We start from the raw sequence: 21,395 nt of genomic DNA on the forward strand, positions 1-21,395 counted from the left end.
TTATTACTTGAAAATTGAAATATATACAAGCATTGTTTATTTTCCCAAATGGCAACATAAGATTGTTTTAATCTGAATGTATGCATCTCTTTCGCTCTCGTATACCGAAATTTCAAACGTAATTTTAGTTCACATATTACGTAATTGGAAGAATACAATTATCAAAGGTGTGGATTGGATTATTGTTATATATGGAATTGATTTATCAAATATCAACAAAGACATTATGAAAATGCATAGCAAGTTTTAATACAATGACTGGTCAGCGGCCTTTCATATGACAAACGTCCCCCGATCGTAACATATACAAAGAATGTACCACACTTATGGTGATCACCGACAGCATATTTGGAGAACTTCACCCTTATATGCCGCCAAGGTTATACAAGTCATTTCATCAGACTAATAGTGGCGTTATAGCGATAATAGATGTAAACTTACAAGCAACTACATTTGAAAACCCTGTACCGGAAATCCCTCTGAAATGGCACATTCAAAACAGTGTTATAATGATGATCTAAATAAACAGAGATAAAGGAACCAAACAAAATGCAGATTATAGGAACACAACCATGGAATGAAGAGACTTGTATATGAAAATATATGTTGGTACATACCGAATACAAAAGAAATCTAAATGTGTAAGGTCACAAAAAAGTGAAATTAATATACATGTATATAAAAATAACAAAAAAGTCCATTTAACAATACATATAAGTAAGTACATGTACAAAAATCAATGTCTGCATTCTAGAAATCAAAACAAATTTTGATTTCATACAAACTACTTTCAAAAAAAAAAAAAAAATACACAGTAATATTCAGTAGAATAATTTGTCTTGATTGGAACTAATGGCTGTACTGAGTGATGACCTCCAGTGAAAATGAAGCCGATTACACACACTGCTGTTTACAGACGTGTCCATATATGGAGAATGGGTGAATCTAACATCACCAGCAATAAGTATGGAATATCTTTGGTTAGCGAAGTTCGAGGTACAGTCGGGAGGATGAACAGATACCACTTGGATCTGGTATCTCCCCATAGCCTCAGTACAATAGGATATCCTGTTCTGAAGACCATATCTGGATTTATCCCAGAAAACCCCTAATCCAAGTGTACACGCATTAAGGGTAATGCTCTTTGGATAAGCCATTATCAAATAAGAACCCAAACGGGTTTGTTTAATCATTTGATTACTACAAGTATTTAAATATCACAAGTATCAAATTTACGCCGTACGTAAAATTAATCTGATCCCATACTACAAACAGGGCGGTGGACAACAAGTATCTCACCTGGTCATAGGTAGCGTTAGGTGTGTGTTTACATTATCTCACCTGGTCATAGGTAGCGTTAGGTGTGTGTTTACATCTATACATGATTTATATGAGTAATAAATGAAGTAAATTTATCATACTAGTGTTCCTGTCCATTACGGTTTGTTCATGAATTTGCCAGGGAATGGCTTGTTGCTGTAACCCACTTTGAAATGTCACATTTATAAACTAGCATACATACTTTTTAGGAGTGGGCAACTTGCCAATTATTTTATATAAAAATAACACGTAAATAGTGTAATATTTCATTGTCTTCATAGGCTTATACACATTCTCAAATTCTTTAGTGCGAGTGTGTGAAAAGGGCAGCTGCATGTAACTTTTAACAGTTGACGAGTTTCCCTTACTTGAATTCTACCAACAAAGAAAAGGGTAATACTCGAGAAATAGCAGCGGATTCCTTATGACGAGATCACACTCAACCATCTCCCCCAACTTTGCCAGCCAAGGTGTTCAATACCATACTCTCCTTTTCACTAGAGTATCGTATTGAACACCCTTGGCTGGCCAAGTTGCATCTCGATCCGACCCCTATAATAATTTATCGTATATATCGGTAATACGCATTGATCAATGGCCGTCTAGTGGTGTGCCGTTTATACCATAATGAATGTGATCTATTAACTTGCTGACACTCACAGTAGTATAGCTATACCACTCTGTATTGCAACTGCATACACACAGGTGTGCTCTTATTTTACAGTATTATACTCGCTACATCCAAAATATCAAAAACTCAATTGAACTGAAACGTAATATCGTTGTTTCATATCGCATATACAATTGTACTTATAAGAAAAACAATTCTACTAACCTAAAGCAGTCGCCTGCAAATTCCATTACCCTTTTTATAATGACGCCCTTTTAATAAACATAAATTGTACAGACGTAAATTTCCACATTCCTATCTACTGCATCAGCAAATTGCTCTTATCTCGTGATATTCGCTTATCAACCCAGTAAACAGTACATACAGTATGTAGACTGATATAGGAATTGATATAAATCCGTCTGAACATCTTACCAACCAATAAAATCGCTTTTTAGGGAAATCTATAAATTTATGCTTTTGTTGTCAGTGAAATTTTAATTTTGATACATAGATATGCGAGTTTTTTAAATTTAACTCCAAAAACAAGTTGTATACAGAGGTAATGTCAAACAAATACACAATACATGTACAGAGTAATGGTAAACTTCGGTTAGCTAAATACAAGTATTGGTTGGCAGACGAAACAATTGGCCCCTGTGTCAACCCGGTATACACATTCTACAATGGTTATACATACTATATAACTGCCATCTCGTAAAATAAGGTCGTGTTCGTTTTAACCGATCGTTGGTAACTTGGGCAGTTCTAAAACGATTATGTACAGACTCCGGTTAAGTTCTGTACAACGGGGATGTTTATTTAAACAGTGAACAATGTATTGATTGGTTTGATAGCGATTTCTCCAAAAGATTTAAGCTTTCATAAACTGATAGTACGATTCGTGTTGTGTACGTATGTGTTAGATTCTCACGTCTAGACCACCCACACATACAGCACGACTGAATCACGTTAACGTACATGTAGGACCTACGGTACCAACAAGCCCTAGCTAGGCTAGCTATAGGCCAATGTTACAATTTATATAGTAAATAATATACGTATACATATGTACGTAATTCGTGAATACTAAAGTAACACCGCTAACGTCACGAAAACTTCTTTTAAGATTATAAAATATCTATATAGGGCTGTGTATAGTACACAGAACAATTACAGGCGGCTGCATCTGGTTAGGATTATAGAAAAAAAATCTCTACACGTACTGTATCAACTATGCAGAGTATGGTTTATTTTTTTCTCTAACACAAACTAGATGCAGACGCCTATGGTACAATTAATGCAATGATACAATTGTAGTTGTATTTTACTGCACTCGTCAAAATGTATATAGACATCGCTTGATACCACAACCCGCATACCTGGCATAAATCTAGCACACGACCTAAAACATTAGCTCCGTAATGCTGATATTTATCAATAGTTAAGCTGATTATATAGTATATTGTACCATGGATATGTGTGAACCAGTGACACGCAACGCAGGGTCGCCGATTTCTCCCGTGTCCTTTATTATAAACCCGTCAAATCTGTTATCATAAATCTTATCGCCTAATTCTTAATCCAGTAGGCGTAGTGATCACGAAATACGAACTGTAAATCTAGATATAAAATATTACACTAAAATACTGCATAATTATACACTAACATTATACAATATAGCACCACTCAACACACTTGCTTTAAAGTATAAGGATCCCATGACATTCGAGGATGGATAATACGGCTACAACAGACATGCGATACTGAAAGTACCATAGCCTCAGCTTACCGCTGTGTTTTGCCATTATATGTACTCTATACCTGTAACTGATGATTGAAGAAAAAAGTGTGATATTAACATCAAATATGTTGACGTATGTCATGTTTTACAGCTCAGATCATTGTTTTCTTTTCACTAACCAGATAACGACACAACTTTGGACCAAAACCACGTCATAATACGTAACCGACAATTGCACTGCCTTTTGTTTTGACAGAGAAAAGCGTAGGTTTCTGTTGTTGAATCTCAATATAATTTGGGAAGACTTCTGCACTAACTAGATAACGGCGACATTGACCTATAAAACCGCCAAATCCTATCACCGAGTGATGCCATAAACTATGTTTTCTCAAACGTCAACGTTGCTATTGTTGACCGAAGCATAGCTGAATTGCACGTCTTTTGCGAAGTAGGATTTCTTAAATCCGGAATATGCCGCCTTGATGGAATCTCGCTTAATGATCACAACACCGATGACAACACAGCAGATGATAGCTAGAAGGACACTTATGACGATGACCCCTGTGTTGGCGGTTTGTGCAACTGCTACATCTACACACACCAAGTCACTGGGCGGTATATCCCACAAGTACTTGCCAAAGTTCTGACCATCATGACAAGTCATGTTTTGCTTGCCTCTGATAGTGACTTTAGTAGTCTTGACCCATTTAACGAAATCAACCAGGTTACAATCACAATCCCACTGGTTCTCGCGGAAATCGACAATAAAATTATTATTGTTTTCGTAAAGCTGGTCGAATATTTCAATCGTCTTCCTGGTAACTCCGATGAAGCTGTTGTTTCTCAGGTTGATAAGTTGAATTTTCTTCAATTGTCCAAAGCAAGAATCAAACACCAATTTTGCCAAATTGTTCGAATGCAAGTCTAAGATTCGAAGGTTCTTTGTTACCTGACATAGTGTTGATGACGCGTCTGAGGAAAAAGTCCAAAGATCGTTTTTTCCGAGATAGAGCTCCTCTAACGCTGACAAATGTGAATTGTTGAAAACAGCAGAAAGGCGCCTCATGTGTCGCTTACCAGAATAATGGTCTCTCATTGAATCAGTCAACTCCAGTTTCTCCAGTTTCTGGACACCAGAGAAGATGGCTGCATGCTTCACGTTACTGACGACCCAGCTATTTAGAGAAAGGTCTAAGTGCACAACATTTGGAACACAATGGAACGCCTGACCATGTATTGTATGGATGTTATTGTTTCTCAACACAATTTCTTTCAAAGAAGGGTGACTTTTGGAAGAGTCCCCTGCACATACCCCAAATGAGTTTTTATTTAGCTCTGATATGTTACCACCAGAAACTATCACTTGGGTTGTAGTGTTAAGGATAAAGTCAGGAAGCTGCTGGAAAAACTCCTGGTTGAGTCTTGTAGTCGCAAGTGGCTCGTTACTGTGGCATTTAATCGTGGTTTCATTGCAGTAGCACTCATCAAGTTCAAAACATCGTAGTTTGACAGCTGCTCCATGGCCAAATAAGATGACCAGCACGAGACAGAAGAATCGATGTACGGAGTTCATTGTCACGGTCTAGTGGTTTGTCTAGTGCAACAAAAGCTTACCTGTATAAGTCACCTGCGATTTATGAATGGGGCATCTTTTCCACGTGAAACTATCGAAGTTCCTTTTAGCATACACCACACACAATTAAAAAATCAGATAGTGTCACTAAATTTCGATGTGATTCCTTTTCTTTTTAACTCTGAAGCATACAATTTTTGATATTGAGTCATATCCCCGTCTCCCCCGCTCATGTGCCCTCGCTGGAATGAAACTTTGTAAACTTTTCCGAAGCGGTGCGCCGGTAAAATGAACACCCACATAAAGGTCCGCCTTGGTTCAATTCATTTATATACATGTATATACACAGGTTGGTGCACTCAAGCATGTGGTTTGTGTGAACAATATATCTATAGGTTTAAATGACTGGGTGAAGAGGAAGATAATGTAAACATGCTTTAGTTGACATAGGTTCTCATCATAAAACAGCCACGCGGACCGCCCTTCAGTTCTACATTTTTATAGTATGAAATCTAAGAATTTCTGAATCTATTTCCCTCGTTTTCCTGTGACTGCAATAAATAAACACCTGTACACATAATTTATTACATAAATTCACATCATCAACACATGGACAATCGTGACATGTATCTACTGGTAAGTGAACCCGTAGTTTGGTAACCATCTAGCAAAATAAAACCTTATAGTCTAATACGGCGCCGTGCATGTCAATAAAAAGTATACGACGGGACTGGTATACAACTAAATAGTAATGTATTGTTAGAATAAGTTATATACAGAATTACATTTCAATTAAAATCCGGTTTCCACACCATTGAATTGTTCTGACACCTTTCTCATCCGGAGTTAGTGTACCCAGTGATGGTTTCCCAACCAAGATGGCCGGCTATGATCTCTGGTTGGTCTATCATAAGGTATATATTATATTCTATCATTTAACACATTTTTTGTAATTTTGTCAAAATGTATATGTTACGAAAGCAGAGAGGCTTTATATGGACGGGACTACCTACGTATAAAACATGTTCGGTGTACCTGTGTATCACTGAGTAGAGCTAAGTATAGAGATAAATTACAAGACTCAACTCTTATTGATTAGTACCCGTGGAAACTAGAAATACGAACTGAAAACAAACTCTAATAGCGCTCGAATAACCAATTAAGTGTGAAGGTTTCCTGTCTTTATTTCAAGCATAACAAAATCACATTATTATCGCTTAAACATGACACGTAAGATAACTCTCAGGGACCTGATAATTTGTTAATTACAGTCTACGTGTATTTGGATCTTCACTAGTGTGTGTATATCACAGGGACCTGAGAATTAATTACAGTCTACGTGTATTTGGACCTTCACTAGTGTGTGTTATCATAGGGACCTGAGAATTTGTTAATTACAGTCTATATATACGTGTAATTGAACCTTCACTTGTGTGTGTATATCACAGGGACCTGAGAATTAGTTACAGTCTACGTGTATTTGGACCTTCACTAGTGTGTGTATATCACAGGGACGTGAGAATTAGTTACAGTCTACGTGTATTTGGACCTTCACTAGTGTGTGTATATCACAGGGACACGAGAATTTATTACAGTCTACATGTGTTTGAACCTTCCCTAGTGTGTGTATATCACAGGGACACGAGAATTTGTTAATTACAGTCTGCGTGTATTTGGACCTTCACTAGTGTGTATATCGCAGGGACGTGATAATTTGTTACAGCCTACGTGTATTTGAACCTTCACTAGTGTGTGTGTGTATCACAGGGACACGAGAATTTGTTGATTACAGTCTACGTGTATTTGGACCTTCACTAGTGTGTATATCACAGGGACGTGGTAAGTTACAGTCTACGTGTATTTGGACCTTCACTAGTGTGTATATCACAGGGACCTGAGAATTTGTTGATTACAGTCTACGTGTATTTGGACCTTCACTAGTGTGTGTATATCACAGGGTCACGAGAATTAATTACAGTCTACGTGTATTTGGACCTTCACTAGTGTGTGTATATCACAGGGACCTGAGAATTTGTTACAGTCTACGTGTATTTGGACCTTCACTAGTGTGTGTATATCACAGGGACCTGAGAATTTGTTACAGTCTACGTGTATTTGGACCTTCACTAGTGTATGTAGCACATTTTCAGACGCGTTGGGGTAAAATTACACTCCTGTGTTCATTAAATGGCCTACCCCTCCACCTCCACCGGACTAAGTATTGCTACTTAAAAAGTTCTATATACCAGGTATATTAGTTGAACAATGAGCTAATTTTATTTATAATGTACAAGTTAATCAATTAACAGTATATTTATCAAGTGGCGTGATTCTAACCAATGATAAGACAACAGACAATATAACATCACATATAACGTTACTCAGTTGCAGCGTTGTGAAATACAAATAATTGGCAGATTGTGAATTGATTACAACCTGCTGCTAATTATTTGTATAGGGACCCCGGATTGCTGGTACCTGTATAGCAGCAGTATATAGGGGTACCGATGGGTTCGCAGACGGAGGATAGTCTGGTTCCCTGACCCTTATTTCCGTTTCCGTTGGCCTACAATATAGGGGCCCTGCCCTATGACCCTTATTTCCGTTTCCGTTGGCCTACAATATAGGGGCCCTTAGGGCAGGGCCCCTATATTGTAGTCCAACGGAAACGGAAATAAGGGTCAGTTATTTCCGTTTCCGTTGGCCTACAATGTAGGACAGGGCCCCTATATTGTAGGCCAACGGAAACGGAAATAAGGGTCAGGGAACCAGACTACAAGACTAAGACGGAGGAAACCAGGCGTTCCGATTGGCAGACGGAGGAAAGCGAGGTACGTGTTCCGATTAATCTAAGTACCTATGGGCCTGATATGGGTTTATCAAGTACCATGTGTAATAAAACAACAGCATTTTGTCAACATATACATGTAGAGGATTTAAGTGGGAAATAACTTGTCTGTTATCAATGAATATATAATATCGGTGCATATATTTAAATGTTTTTATTTTCTTTCAAATTTTGACCCCCCCCCCCCCCCCCCCCCCCTTTCCCTGAATCCGCCACTGCATTTGAATATGCTGTGACCAATGAGTTAATTGTTTGACGCGTTAGTTCGACTTCATTTGGAACACGCTGTGGTCAAAGTGTTCTTCAAGCGTTAGTTCGACTCCATATTGAATACGATGTGAGGAAAGTGTTGTTTATCTAGCGTTAGTTCGACTTCGCTGAAAGCGTACATGTAATCCATACAAAATAGCAAGGATGAGGATGGAGATGATTGAAAAATTGCAGAGAAGAGAAACAAAACTAATTCCCGGGCTTAATAACCTTGATATTATAATCGTTTCGAGAGACTGAATCGTAATTACAACTTTTATGCACCGAAGGACAAGAGGAGACATGGTCAGCGTTTTCAAAATATTGAATAATATAATCTAATAGCAGAGTTACGAGAAACTGATTCCAGATAGAAAATATTCATAAAACCAGAGACCACTCTATGAAAATACTTTTATAATGATGTCGTTTGGAAGGAACAACGCGTTTCTTCGGCTTTTAGATTAGTATATCGTCGGATGCGGACACTGTTTAAAATGAAATACTGATTAGAATACTGGAAAGGCAGTTGCTTATATAATAATTTATGAAAACTAACTGGATACATTGCACCGAACTGATTAATGAAAACTTTATTGTGATACAATCCGGCTGTGCCCATAATGTATGGAACTGGGCGGAACTTCATACATGGAGCATGAATTTAGTGTAACACCGATAAGAAGTAAACATTTATCAAACTCTAGAATAAATAAACTCTAAATTTACCGAACATATAAGTTTAAGTTGTCCATATTTTAAAAACAAGAGAACTATGCCTTTATTATTTAGATAAATTCATATTATTTATTTTTGCTACAAGATTTTGACCAATCAAAATCACCCTTCAAATTCACTTCACATCCGATTGCACAGCACAGCTATTCCCGCGTCACTAAAGAAGATAGCAGGTTCAACAGTTAAAATACCGTGATGTAGATGCTTAATATTTGTAAAAATACATAATAACTGTACGACAAAAAGCTGACAGTTAAAAATATCAGGGTAGGTACAAAGGCGTCTGCTTCGTATTGTCAATCTCCTTACATGGAAAGCACAATCGGTCGTCCATATTGAATTTTCTTCCTCCCCACAGAAGATTTCCGCACCGACCAACAAGTTTACATTTTGAGTATAAACGTGATAGCTCCAGCCTATGGAATGCCACCTTTCTGTATTATATTAATAAAACGATGTTGTGGACATGTATTTGAGTGAACAAAAGAAATCCTTCAATAACTTTGATCCTGAGCGAATAGATCTGATTCCGTCCGTCGATATTATGTATATTGACAGTTTGTTTATCAATAATAAGACTGTAACAGGTTTACATCGCTCTGTATAAAATATCTAGATCCCCGCAGACAATTGTACCCGAACTAATAGTTGCCCTACGCTGGCTACATTGAAGTACTGTACGCGGCCTATAGCTACTGTACGTAGAGTTACCTTTCGAAGTTTACCAATTTATTCAGCGAATCGTTTCGTGATGACAGGCGCATACCAAATCTAAATTGTTTCTTTAAAAATGTACGTAACATAAGTAATTACATTGTTTTCCCACTTTACAATTGTAACAGAGTGTATTGTTAATTGAATATAATTCACTACCTCCACTAGGATTGAACCCGGAACTTGGGACCTCTGGCTTACTAGTCTTATATTCAACCGATCGAGCTAGAGAGAAGATTTCTCTAGCCGAGCAATGTTAATTGCAGTGTGTACATATTTACCAGGATTACATACCCCCACCCCTTCCAGGAAAGAACTTGTCTTCAAGTTTTCCAGGGGGTAACAACAATGTTTGTGGAACAAGGCTGAGTATTTCCCCTGGTTCCTTACATGGGCGCCAATGTAACAGAGGGCATGCACTTGATTAATTAAATTTGAATCTCTGTCTCTGCTGGGGATCAAACCAAGGACTTCTGGCTTACTAGCCTTACGCTAAACTGATCAAGCTAAGGAGAAGATCTCTCTAGCTGAGCAAGTGTTTACCAGGATAACATACTCTCCCTTCCAGGAAAGAACTAGTACTCTTTGAGTTTCCAGGTGTTACAGCGAAATATCAATGCTTTCACAAGTTTTAATATTAATGCTATTATAATTCCAGAGTCCCTATAGCTACATGGGTGCCAATGTAACAGAGCACATGAAATTCAAAATGAAAATACTTGGAAAGTGCTTTAAAAGATTTAATGCTTTTATTTTGTCTTTTGTAGGGTTTGTAATACAATGCCTGCCACAAGGAACCAGTCTCCTCAAGTTAAAGGGAGACTGACTAGAAATGCATCTCCACGACAGTTCGACCATAGTTTCCAAGACAACAGGACCAGGCAGGCTTCACCAAGAGGAACTGGAAAAACGGAATCCAAGGCTCCACGAGTGCAAGGGAATGAAAAATCTGCTGAGGTCCAGTCAAGGTCATCACTAAGGAAAGTGGGCAAATTTGAGCAAGAGAGTAATGCAAAATTGTCAAATGAAAAATCTGTGCTAAAATGTAATGATGCCACGGCCAGTGTCAAATCATCAAAATTTCAAAGGTCACAAGATGATAATAGTACAGTCGGGTCAAAAGAAATAGAAAAGGAGGTAAAAGGAACCGAGGACAGGACAGGGAGGCGGTTAACAAGACAGTGCAACGATGTTCCAGAATTGCCTGTAGCAGATACAAAATCAAAAGTAGTTGAACGGCCAACAAGTAGACGGTCAATCAGAGTTACAAAAGAAGTTGGCCATTCCGAAGTTGAGTCGCCAAAGGACAAACTTAACAGTACAGCAAATAAGGAACCTGTGCTTGATGATGAAAGTAATGAGTCCAGCCTGACCACAAAAAACAGGATAACGAGTAAGACAAAAGATGCCATGCAGAAGACAAGATCGGGGAAAGATCAAATTTGTGAGAAATATACTTCAGAAGTGTCACGAGTAGTGGAAAATTCAGTTTCAAATGAATATGGAGAAGAAAATGTTGCCCAGAGGAGAGGACAAAAAAGAGGAAATGATGATGACACGACCAACAAAGAGGAGAAAAAGAGGAAAAAGGTCAAGGAAGAATTTGGTATGGAGACTGAAGGAAAGAAAGGATCAGGGAAAACTACAGCTTTAGTCACTGCCCCTGGTGATGATACATTTGCACCTAGAAGAAGTGGCAGAGGTGTGGTTCCTAACCGGCGCTTCAAAGATATGGAAATGAACTTTAGTCCTGCAAGCAAGCGACGTCAAAGTGCTGGTAAGACATAGAACTTACTTTGTTATGATGCACAACATGTGCATTTATCAATAAACTTCATAAGTCAGATTTATGATACAAATTATTTGATAATTATTCTGTTTAGAATTAACCATGTAGCATTCCTCTTTTCATTCTTATCAGGTTAAGACGTACCAGGTACATATTTCTGCTTATTCCTATGTTAACTTTAATTTGTAATACATGCAAATCTGTTGTGATTTATAATATAATTACAGGGTTACAATGAAAGCAATTGATGTCAAAGAGTTGTTCCTGAATGTTTTGATAATTTAACTTTGCATTGCTTCACTGGTATGAAAACTTAATACAGAATTGTTTCAAAATTCTCATATATATGATTATGAGATAAAGATTGAAATGTTTTATATCTGTACAACATACCAACTGTTTTTACTATTTTAGATGATGGTGAAAAATCCAAAACAAGTTCTTCAATCAAGAAAAAAACTGACAAGTCTAAAGCCAAGGAAAAATAGTAAGTCTAGTCAAGATCAGGGAATGCATTACTCCCAACAATTTTAAAGGTTGACACGATGATAGGAGCCTTGTGACTTTTAACTTGGTGATTTACCCAATGCTGACTATAACATTTTCAAAACGTTTGGATTTTTTTTGTGTTTTTGCATAAACGTGAATCAAAGGAATCAGTTTCCACCACAAAGATAAAATCTTAATTATTTTGCGGAAAAATGGATGATTATTTTTTTCTCCTCCAACGTTAAGATGATGGAACATCAGTACTCACTGAAGAGATAATATAGGTCAAATTCGTGTAAAAATGGAATGCGTTTGATTTGAGGTATTAAATGGGATAATTAATGCATACACTGTCAGTACACATATTTGTCATCAAGGTTTAAGCTAAAGCAATTAAGTAGAGATATAATAAAATCTTTCTTTCTGCCCTTATTTGAGGGCGGAACATGCTTCAAACATATACTGTAGTGCTTGGGAAATAAGAGGTCGCAGTCTGCACAATATGTAAATACATGTATATATAAACGTCAGATAATAAATCGATGGACCTGTGATCGTTTATGTTATAGGTGTAGGAGTTCATTAATTTTGTTGATAGTCATTCTGCCCAAAAAGTAGAAGAAGAAAATAAAATAAAACTAGAATAATTAAGGTTATAGAGAAGTTGGCATTATTTCTGTTTATAAGACAGCTGAGCATGACTATCCATAGATCTAGACATGTATTTAAGGAATGATTATCAGATTTAACTTTTGATAACATGTAAATGTTGAAAATATTCAAAACATGTTAATTTTTATATGATTTTGGACAGGTCACTGTACTCGTATTTGTTGGACATTGGCTATAAATTAGAGTCTTTCTATTGCTACACTCTAAAAATTCACTGTGAAATATTTATCTACTTTAATGTTGATGTTGATTTTATAGCACAAATTCAGAGCCCCTGACATTACCTAACTGTGAAAATGAATTCCACAATAACAATCCCGAGCAGAAAGATGATAACAACAGTGATCAGAAAGGTAACCTCCACAGTGTTGAAGTGGACAAGACTGACCATCAGGATGTGGTGATGGAGACAGTGAACACTAACTGGGTGGAGGAGGAGGAGGAGGAGGAGGAGGAGGTTGTTGCTGGCAGTAGAGAACTTGTCATAGGTATCCTCATGACCAGCCGTTATCTTTTAATTCCTTCAGCCTTTTATTATATATAATTAGGTCACCTGAGACAAAGTCTCAGTTGACTTGTTGCGATCGCCTTTTATCCAGCGTCGTGTGACGTAAACAATTTACATTTTCAACTTCTTCTCAATTACCAACAGGCCCAGAGACCTGATATTAGGTCTGTAGCATGCTGGGATGAAGGCTGCGAAGTTTGTTCAAATAGATGACCTTGACCTTCATTCAAGGTCACATGGGGTCAAATATGCTAAAATCTTTTAATGACTTCTTCTTGATAACCAAAAGGCCCACAGACCCAATATTAGCTCTGTTGCATGCTGGGATGAGGGGCTAACAAGTTGGTTCAAATGGATGACATTGAACTTCATTCAAGATCACAAAGGTCAAATATGCTAAAATATATCAAAACTCAGGTGACCTAAAGGCCCATAGCTATAGGCCTCTTGTTAGTTATATATATTTTGTTCATTTTTTGTATGTTCGAAAAACGATATTTGGTGAAAAGTTCTATCTTGTTTACTTATTTATACTTCTAGATCTTCAAAAACAAAATGTTTCTGAAGGAAAAATTCTGTTAATAAAAGGGAAATATGATAGTGTATCCTACATATGTTATGCTTCCAGCAAATTGAAGTGAAGAAAATTTTATTGTAGAACATATGGAGGATAATACAACCACAACCACTGTAATTTTTGAATCAGCAAGTGAGGAACAAGCTACTGAGGGGAATACTGTCTCAGAGGAGCATAACACACCTGTCCTGGAAGGTGCTGAAGAGTTCGTGAGTGAAGATAACATGGGAGATATTGCCCAGCAAACAATGACTCTGCTTATGAGAGAAAATGTGTTAGGTAGTTCTGGAGAAAATTTTGTGGTAACAACTTCATCTGAAGCAATCGATGAATCCCAAATGACTATGGATGTTAAAACGATTAAAGAATCTGAACAAGTCAAAGAAACAATTGTTGTAGAAGGTACTGTAGAGGCGATCGGAGAGGATACTATGGAAACACTTGTGAAAGAAACTTTGACAACTACCAGTGAAGAGACGGATGCTCCTATAGAAACCAATAAAGACATTCTGGCAGAAACAGAACAAAATCTAGAGAATAATGTCACTACTACCAGTGGTGATAAAGTTACTGAAACAAACCATGGTGACGAGACAATTAAGAATCTGGAAAATTACAAAGTTATACGATTAGAAGACATGGTTCAGGGATTAGGTGGAAATTCTAAAGCATCCCAACTTACTGCAACAGCAGTCACCAATGTAGAGAAAGACGTTGATGAGGAAATCATACGTAAAATTCTGTTATCCAACAAGACTTTTAAAGATACTGACGAAATAGAAATTCAGTTCATCGGAGGTGATGATTCCCAGGGTGAAGTTGATGAGGCAAACATATTGTCAGAGAAAATTGTTGCAATGAGAAATATAACAAAGAGCAATATGTCATCAAGCTCAACACAGACACCAATTATTTCAAGCCGAGTTGCCAACCTGCCTGGGAAAGGGAAAAAGCCAGTTACACCAGTAGAGCCATCCCGGATGAAGACAATTCGAGTAAACATACAACGTCCTGATGGGATAGAAGAGACCAAAGAGCTGGAAACAGAGGAGGGAAAGCCACAAGAGTTTGTCATTGTCCACCTTCCTGAAGGCACAAAGGTTACAAGGCCACAGGTGAAGGAGGAAAAAGGCGAGGTAATTAAAACCTATAGCTAACACATATAACAATTCTTGTTGGTTGCTAGTTTACAGGTACAGTGTATATTGAATTGGCCCTCACATGCATGGAGACCAGATGGGTACTAGTATGGGCATATTATGATCATGCTGCATTATAAGCTGCTCTCTAAGGCATGGTTGCCAAATCCCTCTTTCAGATGTGAAATGTGATTGATATGGGGGTGTCACTAGACCATGTGGGTTTTACTAAAGGTTACTTCCACATTCAAATTGTTTTGAATTAATCTGCTGTACCTGATCATGAATGACTGAACTATGAGGTCTTTCAAGGGTTGGGAGATCAAGTGTTGTCCTAGTCATGTAACCTCATGAAATATATCTCTACCATATAATAGTAACAGTTGGGATAGGTTCAATTTTTGTACACGTCAAAATTTGACAGGAGTATTATATGATTGGGCTAGCTTCATCAGTCCTTTTATCAAATTTTGATTTTACTATTACTATCTTTGTGAAAGTTTTTCCCCTTTGTTTATTTCAGTTTTTGACATTTTTTCTGATACCTCATTCCCCTGCTACAATCAATTTTCAATCAATATTTTTGAAACTTATTAATAATAATAATGTTTTATATTTAAGACCAATTTCCAAAATTTGCAGTTTACTCTTCAAAAAAAGTTTTCTTCCAAAAAAGAGAGAAAAATGCCATTTAATTTCCAACCATTGAGAAAAAGCCCTGTGTATATATATATATTATAAATATAATCATGATATGTAGTGTTGTTTCCCTCAACAAGATTTTGATTGGACTTGTACTTGTATTGTTGCAAACATGCAGTTGTAATAACTTATATTTTATTCCATCTGCAGGTGCAGTATAATTTTGAAAAGTAAAATTATACAGATCTTGTGTCAAGTTCAAATACATGAGTTTTTGCATCTCTTTAGGACAAGTTGTTTTTTTATTTTGACAAGGAGACTGTGCCTTTTGACCTGAATGACGATGGGGATTTTGTCTGCGGTGTCTGCGACTACATAACACCAAAAAAGGCTAATTGGTACAAACACAAGAAAAAACACATGGGTAAGTTATAAGATTTAAGTGTCAATATTTACTGTGTAAGTTATAAGATTTAAGTGTCAATATCAACTGTAACTTGGGTAAGTTATAAGATTTAAGTGTCAATATTTACTGTGAAGTTGTAAGATTTAAGTGTCAATATAGACTGTAACCTGTGAAAATTACCTGGTAACGATGCTCTAATCAGTCACTATACTACCATATATAAATTCTCATGTTCACAGATTTCAGAAACAAATGTATGGAATATCATATATACATCCAGAATGTCCAATGACTGGAAATTAGGGATGCTGGAATTCTGGACTGTTTTGTGTTTTAACATACTTTATCAAAAAGTATCAATGTAATTTCAACCAAACCAGCCAGAATATAGTTCCATTGTTACCGTATAGTTTCTGAACGTACACACATGTACACCCTACAGAATTGTTCCCGCTACCAGTCTTAACTTTATTGTTGATGACGTCATTTGATTGTAATTTATGTATTACGTCATACATAATAAGTTGTTGTTACTGTTGCCAGGCTAGGCACCACATTTTGCACCTCATACCCGAATGTTTTTATTTTAAACTTGTTCTGATGATGACATGCCTTAGGGTCGAAACTAGTAAACATTTGGATTTTAGTCGAGAACCCAGCTAGACGTTGTCATGGTCATTTTTTTTACCTCTGACATCTTTCAAATTGTTTGAATTTCATAACTTTTTTTTTTTTTTTTTTGAGATTGCTTGAAACTTAATATACTGACAATTTAGTGACAAAATGAGGCAAACCTGGGAGAGACTTATGATTACATGTAGTTCTTTTGACCAGAAGACTATAACTATAATCACAGGTGGATACATGTATATGTTAAGCTATGTTAGATTATTATAATATATATAGAACATCTTACATTTGGACCTTGTTTACAGTTTATAAGTTACTTAGAAGCCACATTGCTGTGCCAGTAACATGTCTAGTGGACCACTCTTGATATAAGTTTATATACCTGTTTTTCCACAATTTATAGCAGCTGGTTTCCCTTTTGTTGGGGCCATTCTATCTCCTACAACTTCTAGTAGTATCAGGGTTTTGGGTCAAGGACAAGGTCATTTTTAGTGGGGGCTGGCCATAGTAGAGGACATATATTGCTGTAGCAATACATAGTATACTTGTTAGAAGTTCTTAATTATAATTGCTGTAGCAATACATAGTATACTTGTTAGAAGTTCTTAATTATAATTGCTGTAGCAATACATAGTATACTTGTTAGAAGTTCTTAATTATAGTTGTAACCTGTTTGTGGTAGCAGTCAAATCAATCTAATCAAAATTAGATGTACACTTGCACTATGCTACTCTCCGTATCAACGAAGAGTAGCGTAGTGCAAATGTACATCTGATTTTAATTAGATTGCAGTCTAATAATCCTTCTATAGATGGCATAGTGTTGTAGTTATGATACATCACTGCCATGTTTGGAATATTAACCGCATCACAAGCCTTTTTTGTGTAGTAGTTATAATTAATTCAATCCTTCTGTGGATATTGTAGCTCAAAAGCCCCACTGTTGTGGACAGTGTGGTTACCAAGCAGCCACCAGTAGTAACCTGAAGAGACATCTGGCCATACACGATGATATTCGCGATTTCCAGTGTGAATTCTGCTTCATGACATTTAGACAGAAGATTCATCTAGAGAGGCATGTCAAATACAGACATGAGGTTTGTTTAAAATATTATTTCTAACAGCATAATAAAAAAAAATGTTCCAAATTCACTAACATGTACCAGAACCATATGGACCAGATATGCTGGAATGTTTGTGTTAGCATTTATAACAGAATATAAAGTTGTTTTACCTTCCATTCAAACTTCACATATTGCAAAGATTTGCCAAAAATACTTGTATTGCTTGATGTGTAACTGTACAAATGTATATGGATTCAGATGACAATGCATGCTCTTTTTATAATCAGGTAGCCATAGGAAGGGCAGATATATGTTCATGATAATCATATAATTTCATGAAATTCAGATGTTGGGAATTTAAAAAAAAAAAATTAAACTGTAAATAATGATTACCAGTAACACACTTCAAGAACATGTACAGTGGCTACTGTGTTGTTTGTGATATAAAACCTCTCAGATAATAATCAATTAGCAGAAGATGTCAAGCAGTGATGTACTTATATTATTAAACCTTTGTGTTACAGGTAAAGAAAGTGAAGTGCCCTCTGTGCGACTATGTGTGTGCCAATGAAAATCCTGACCTTAAAGTTCACATCAAGAGACGACATCTCCCCCAGGACTCTCAGGATGGCTCTCTCCATGCTTTTGCTTGTGATGAGTGTGGAGCAATGGCAGTCAACAGAAAGGACCTAAAACAGCACATGAAGTTTCACAGGAAGGGTCCAGAGCTGAAATTGTATTGTGAGCACTGTAGTTTTGTGACAGATTGTGAAAGTCGCCTGAGGCGGCATATGTTCATACACACCAACGAAAAACCATTCCAGTGCGGTCTGTGTGATTATCGTGGCACACAGAAGGAGCATGTCCTCCGCCATATGAAGTCGCAGCACAATATTGACATACAGAAAAAAGGTCGCAGCTCTGATGAAGCGTCGGTGGATGGTTCAACAGACTCCAGAGATCTTCTGTTGGACAAAAAACCCTTCAAGACAGACTACAGCAGTCAGGAAAAAATATTTGCTTGCAACCATTGTTCAATGAAATTTGCAAAACTTTTAAATTTGTACAAACATTTACATGCTCAGCACAAGGCAATACTGCCTGATCAAGGAGATGATGAATATCTGTGTGTTGTTTGTGATTTCAGGACAGGCAGTAAAAAGAACTTGTTAGTTCACATGCGTAAACACAATGTTCAGGATCAGACACCTCCGTCACATGTCTACTCCTGTGTATTGTGCAGGTACATGAACCCAAAACGCAGAAATCTTTTCCAACATATGAAAAAGAAACACAACATCGAGATTGTGATGAGGAATGATGGTTCTACAAGTTGTTTTCTCTCAGACAGCAGTTCCACTGTGGCAGGTAAGGACGATAGTGTCCAAAACATTCTCACTGTCGGTGATATTGTCACAACATCGACTGACGACTCACAGTTACAGATAGTGATGGATGCATGTGAGAAAAGTGCTGTTCAGGTACAGAATGTGATCAATATAGAGGACATAGCTAATTGTGTGTCAAACCCCCAGTCCAATAGTAGTAACAATATCATCATCCTAGAACAGGGGCAGTCTAACACATTTGTTCAACATGAGGCAGCAGAAGCGATCGAGGGGCTCCAAGCACTTGCAGAACAGCCTGGCATTCTTGAGAGCCAGGAAATTATAACAGATTCGGACAATCAAACAGTAACTGTAGAAGAGGTGCAAACCTCAAAAGGTCTCGGGGAAAACATCATGGAAACAGAAATTGTTACCATGGAAACTGAGATATTAAAATCGTTTCAGCAAGAGAATGCACCAGACGTGAAAAAGGACAAAGAGTCAGACATACAGTTATCAGAGGACCAGATTATGAACTTGTCTTCTGGTGATTATGTTGAGATTAATGGTGAGATGTATAAGGTTGAGATTTCAGCAGAAGATGGAAATAACACTGAGAATAGGGTAGCAGAGGGAGAAGAATTCACCCCGGCACTTGTCCAGGTACCAGAAGAGCAGCAGATTGCAGTATCAGATGAAAATGCATTCCAGGAGTTTGTGCAGCTGATGACCGAGTGTACCGAGGACACCGGCACCCACACCACTCCAGTGGCTAGTCATACCGCCAGGAGTAGTGAGGTGTTGACAGAGAGTCAGACTGAGGGAACAGCCTTACAGATCATTTCATCAGATTCCAGTGTTAACGACAGTGGCGGCCACCACACAGTCACTTCAGATCATGACAGTTTAACTGTTCTTGCTGAAATAACAAATGCAGCTTCTGAAGAGTTCATTACAATACAAGGTCGTTCACTTACAGACCATACGGAACCAACCAATGTGATGACCATAGCCAACAGCACAAGTGTGGACGATGGCTCGGCAGATGTAGTGGACAGTCAATGAATTGACCACTGACTTTGTTAAATTTCAGACCCTCTGATTATTTAGTATATTTCATTTTAATTTGTTATGAGAAATACTTGATGGCACATTTTCTGAAATTTGATATCAGATATAAGGACATCTAGGCATATGATTAATCAATTTTTACTTTCTTAAATTATTCCCTTAATAAGTCCAATTGTATATTTCATGAAAACAGGTAAGTTTGTTATGTATGTAACGCTAAACTCATATCACATATACTTGGGTTAGTAAAATGGCTAATAGGCATCTTTTTTCACATTGTAAATTTATAACAGGAAACAACATCATGACACATGTTCAGTATACTGTACATGCAATAAAAATTGCATTATGAATAATCAAATGATTCAATTAAGGATTAGAAGGAATGACCCTTTAAATTTCAATACTAGTGCGTATACAGTATATTGATGTACACATACTGGACAAGTATCCTTTCTGAAATCAGTTCTAATTGGTGAATTTTTTGTTGAAAATATTTACATTTCCGGGTATATTTTGCTTTCAATTGCGAGTGTTTGTATAAATCTCTTAAATACCTGTATTTTATTGTGTCCAGTACTTAATTATAGACCTAATGAACCTTTGGTTGATTTTGTTCTTTTTAAGGTCGGAAAATGTATGACCTGTAGAGATAACCCTGGAGGGGGCTTCGATTTTATACTCTATTTAAATTGCTGAAACAGCTGCTTTCTCTTGGCCTCCTGCAGAATTTTCCCTAGACCTGTCGAATAATGTTTCAACCATAATCATAGATGCTAATGACTTGCTCAGTGTCTGCAGGTTATGTCTGGGTTGGAACAAAAATTATGAAATTTCAAGTAAACTTTAACTTATGAAAATTAATCATGCGTTTGATATATTTACCCTAGTCCTGTAATGATGATATTTCCCTTTGTATGGTTTTCTTTCAGGCAGTTTTCTCAGAGAATTGTGTTGTTTGAATGAGATTGTTACTTTTACATTTATTTTAACACATTGTTGAAAGTGATTAAAATGTGAAAGATATATATGAGAGAGTTTTTTTATTGGCTTGCAGAAAGTTAATTGAGTGTATTTATACATCAAAATTTGTGTACCACTGTCAATTTTCATAAAATATTGAGATTTCTTGTTTAGAAAATGGCCTCTGCCATCTGTAAATAAAACCTAAAATTTTGTAAAATACACTGCTAAATCATGCAGTTTACGAAACAGGATTAAGAGAAGATCAGGAAATGTTTTAATCTGTATACTTAATAAATAGCTTCCAACAGATATCTTCAGA

The 21,395-nt window shown here is 36.9% G+C and overlaps 2 protein-coding genes across 2 annotated transcripts; one reads left to right on the plus strand and one right to left on the minus strand.

Annotated features, from left to right (window-relative positions):
• Positions 1-227: 227 nt before the first annotated feature.
• LOC117327566 (trophoblast glycoprotein-like) lies at positions 228-5,517 on the minus strand. Its single transcript, XM_033884623.1, has one exon. The coding sequence runs from the start codon at positions 5,245-5,247 to the stop codon at positions 4,063-4,065; it is 1,185 nt and encodes a 394-aa protein (XP_033740514.1). The 5' UTR covers positions 5,248-5,517; the 3' UTR covers positions 228-4,062.
• Positions 5,518-8,059: 2,542 nt separating this feature from the next.
• LOC117327567 lies at positions 8,060-21,138 on the plus strand. Its single transcript, XM_033884624.1, has 8 exons — positions 8,060-8,078; positions 10,564-11,573; positions 12,000-12,072; positions 13,005-13,234; positions 13,913-14,967; positions 15,928-16,036; positions 17,575-17,744; positions 18,236-21,138. Exons 2-8 carry the CDS (start codon positions 10,577-10,579, stop codon positions 20,102-20,104), a joined length of 4,503 nt encoding a protein of 1,500 aa, XP_033740515.1. The 5' UTR covers positions 8,060-8,078; positions 10,564-10,576; the 3' UTR covers positions 20,105-21,138.
• Positions 21,139-21,395: the final 257 nt, after the last annotated feature.

The sequence above is a fragment of the Pecten maximus genome, chromosome 5, assembly GCF_902652985.1.
Source record: "Pecten maximus chromosome 5, xPecMax1.1, whole genome shotgun sequence".
NCBI classification, from domain to species: domain Eukaryota; kingdom Metazoa; phylum Mollusca; class Bivalvia; order Pectinida; family Pectinidae; genus Pecten; species Pecten maximus.

Excerpts from the sequence above, each read along its gene's own strand:
- LOC117327566 (XM_033884623.1), bottom strand. The coding sequence starts at position 5,247 with ATGAACTCCGTACATCGATTCTTCTGTCTCGTGCTGGTCATCTTATTT.
- LOC117327567 (XM_033884624.1), top strand. The coding sequence starts at position 10,577 with ATGCCTGCCACAAGGAACCAGTCTCCTCAAGTTAAAGGGAGACTGACT. Across the intron at positions 12,073-13,004 it reads TCTAAAGCCAAGGAAAAATA|CACAAATTCAGAGCCCCTGA; the intron begins GTAAGTCTAGTC and ends TTGATTTTATAG. Across the intron at positions 13,235-13,912 it reads CAGTAGAGAACTTGTCATAG|AACATATGGAGGATAATACA; the intron begins GTATCCTCATGA and ends ATTTTATTGTAG.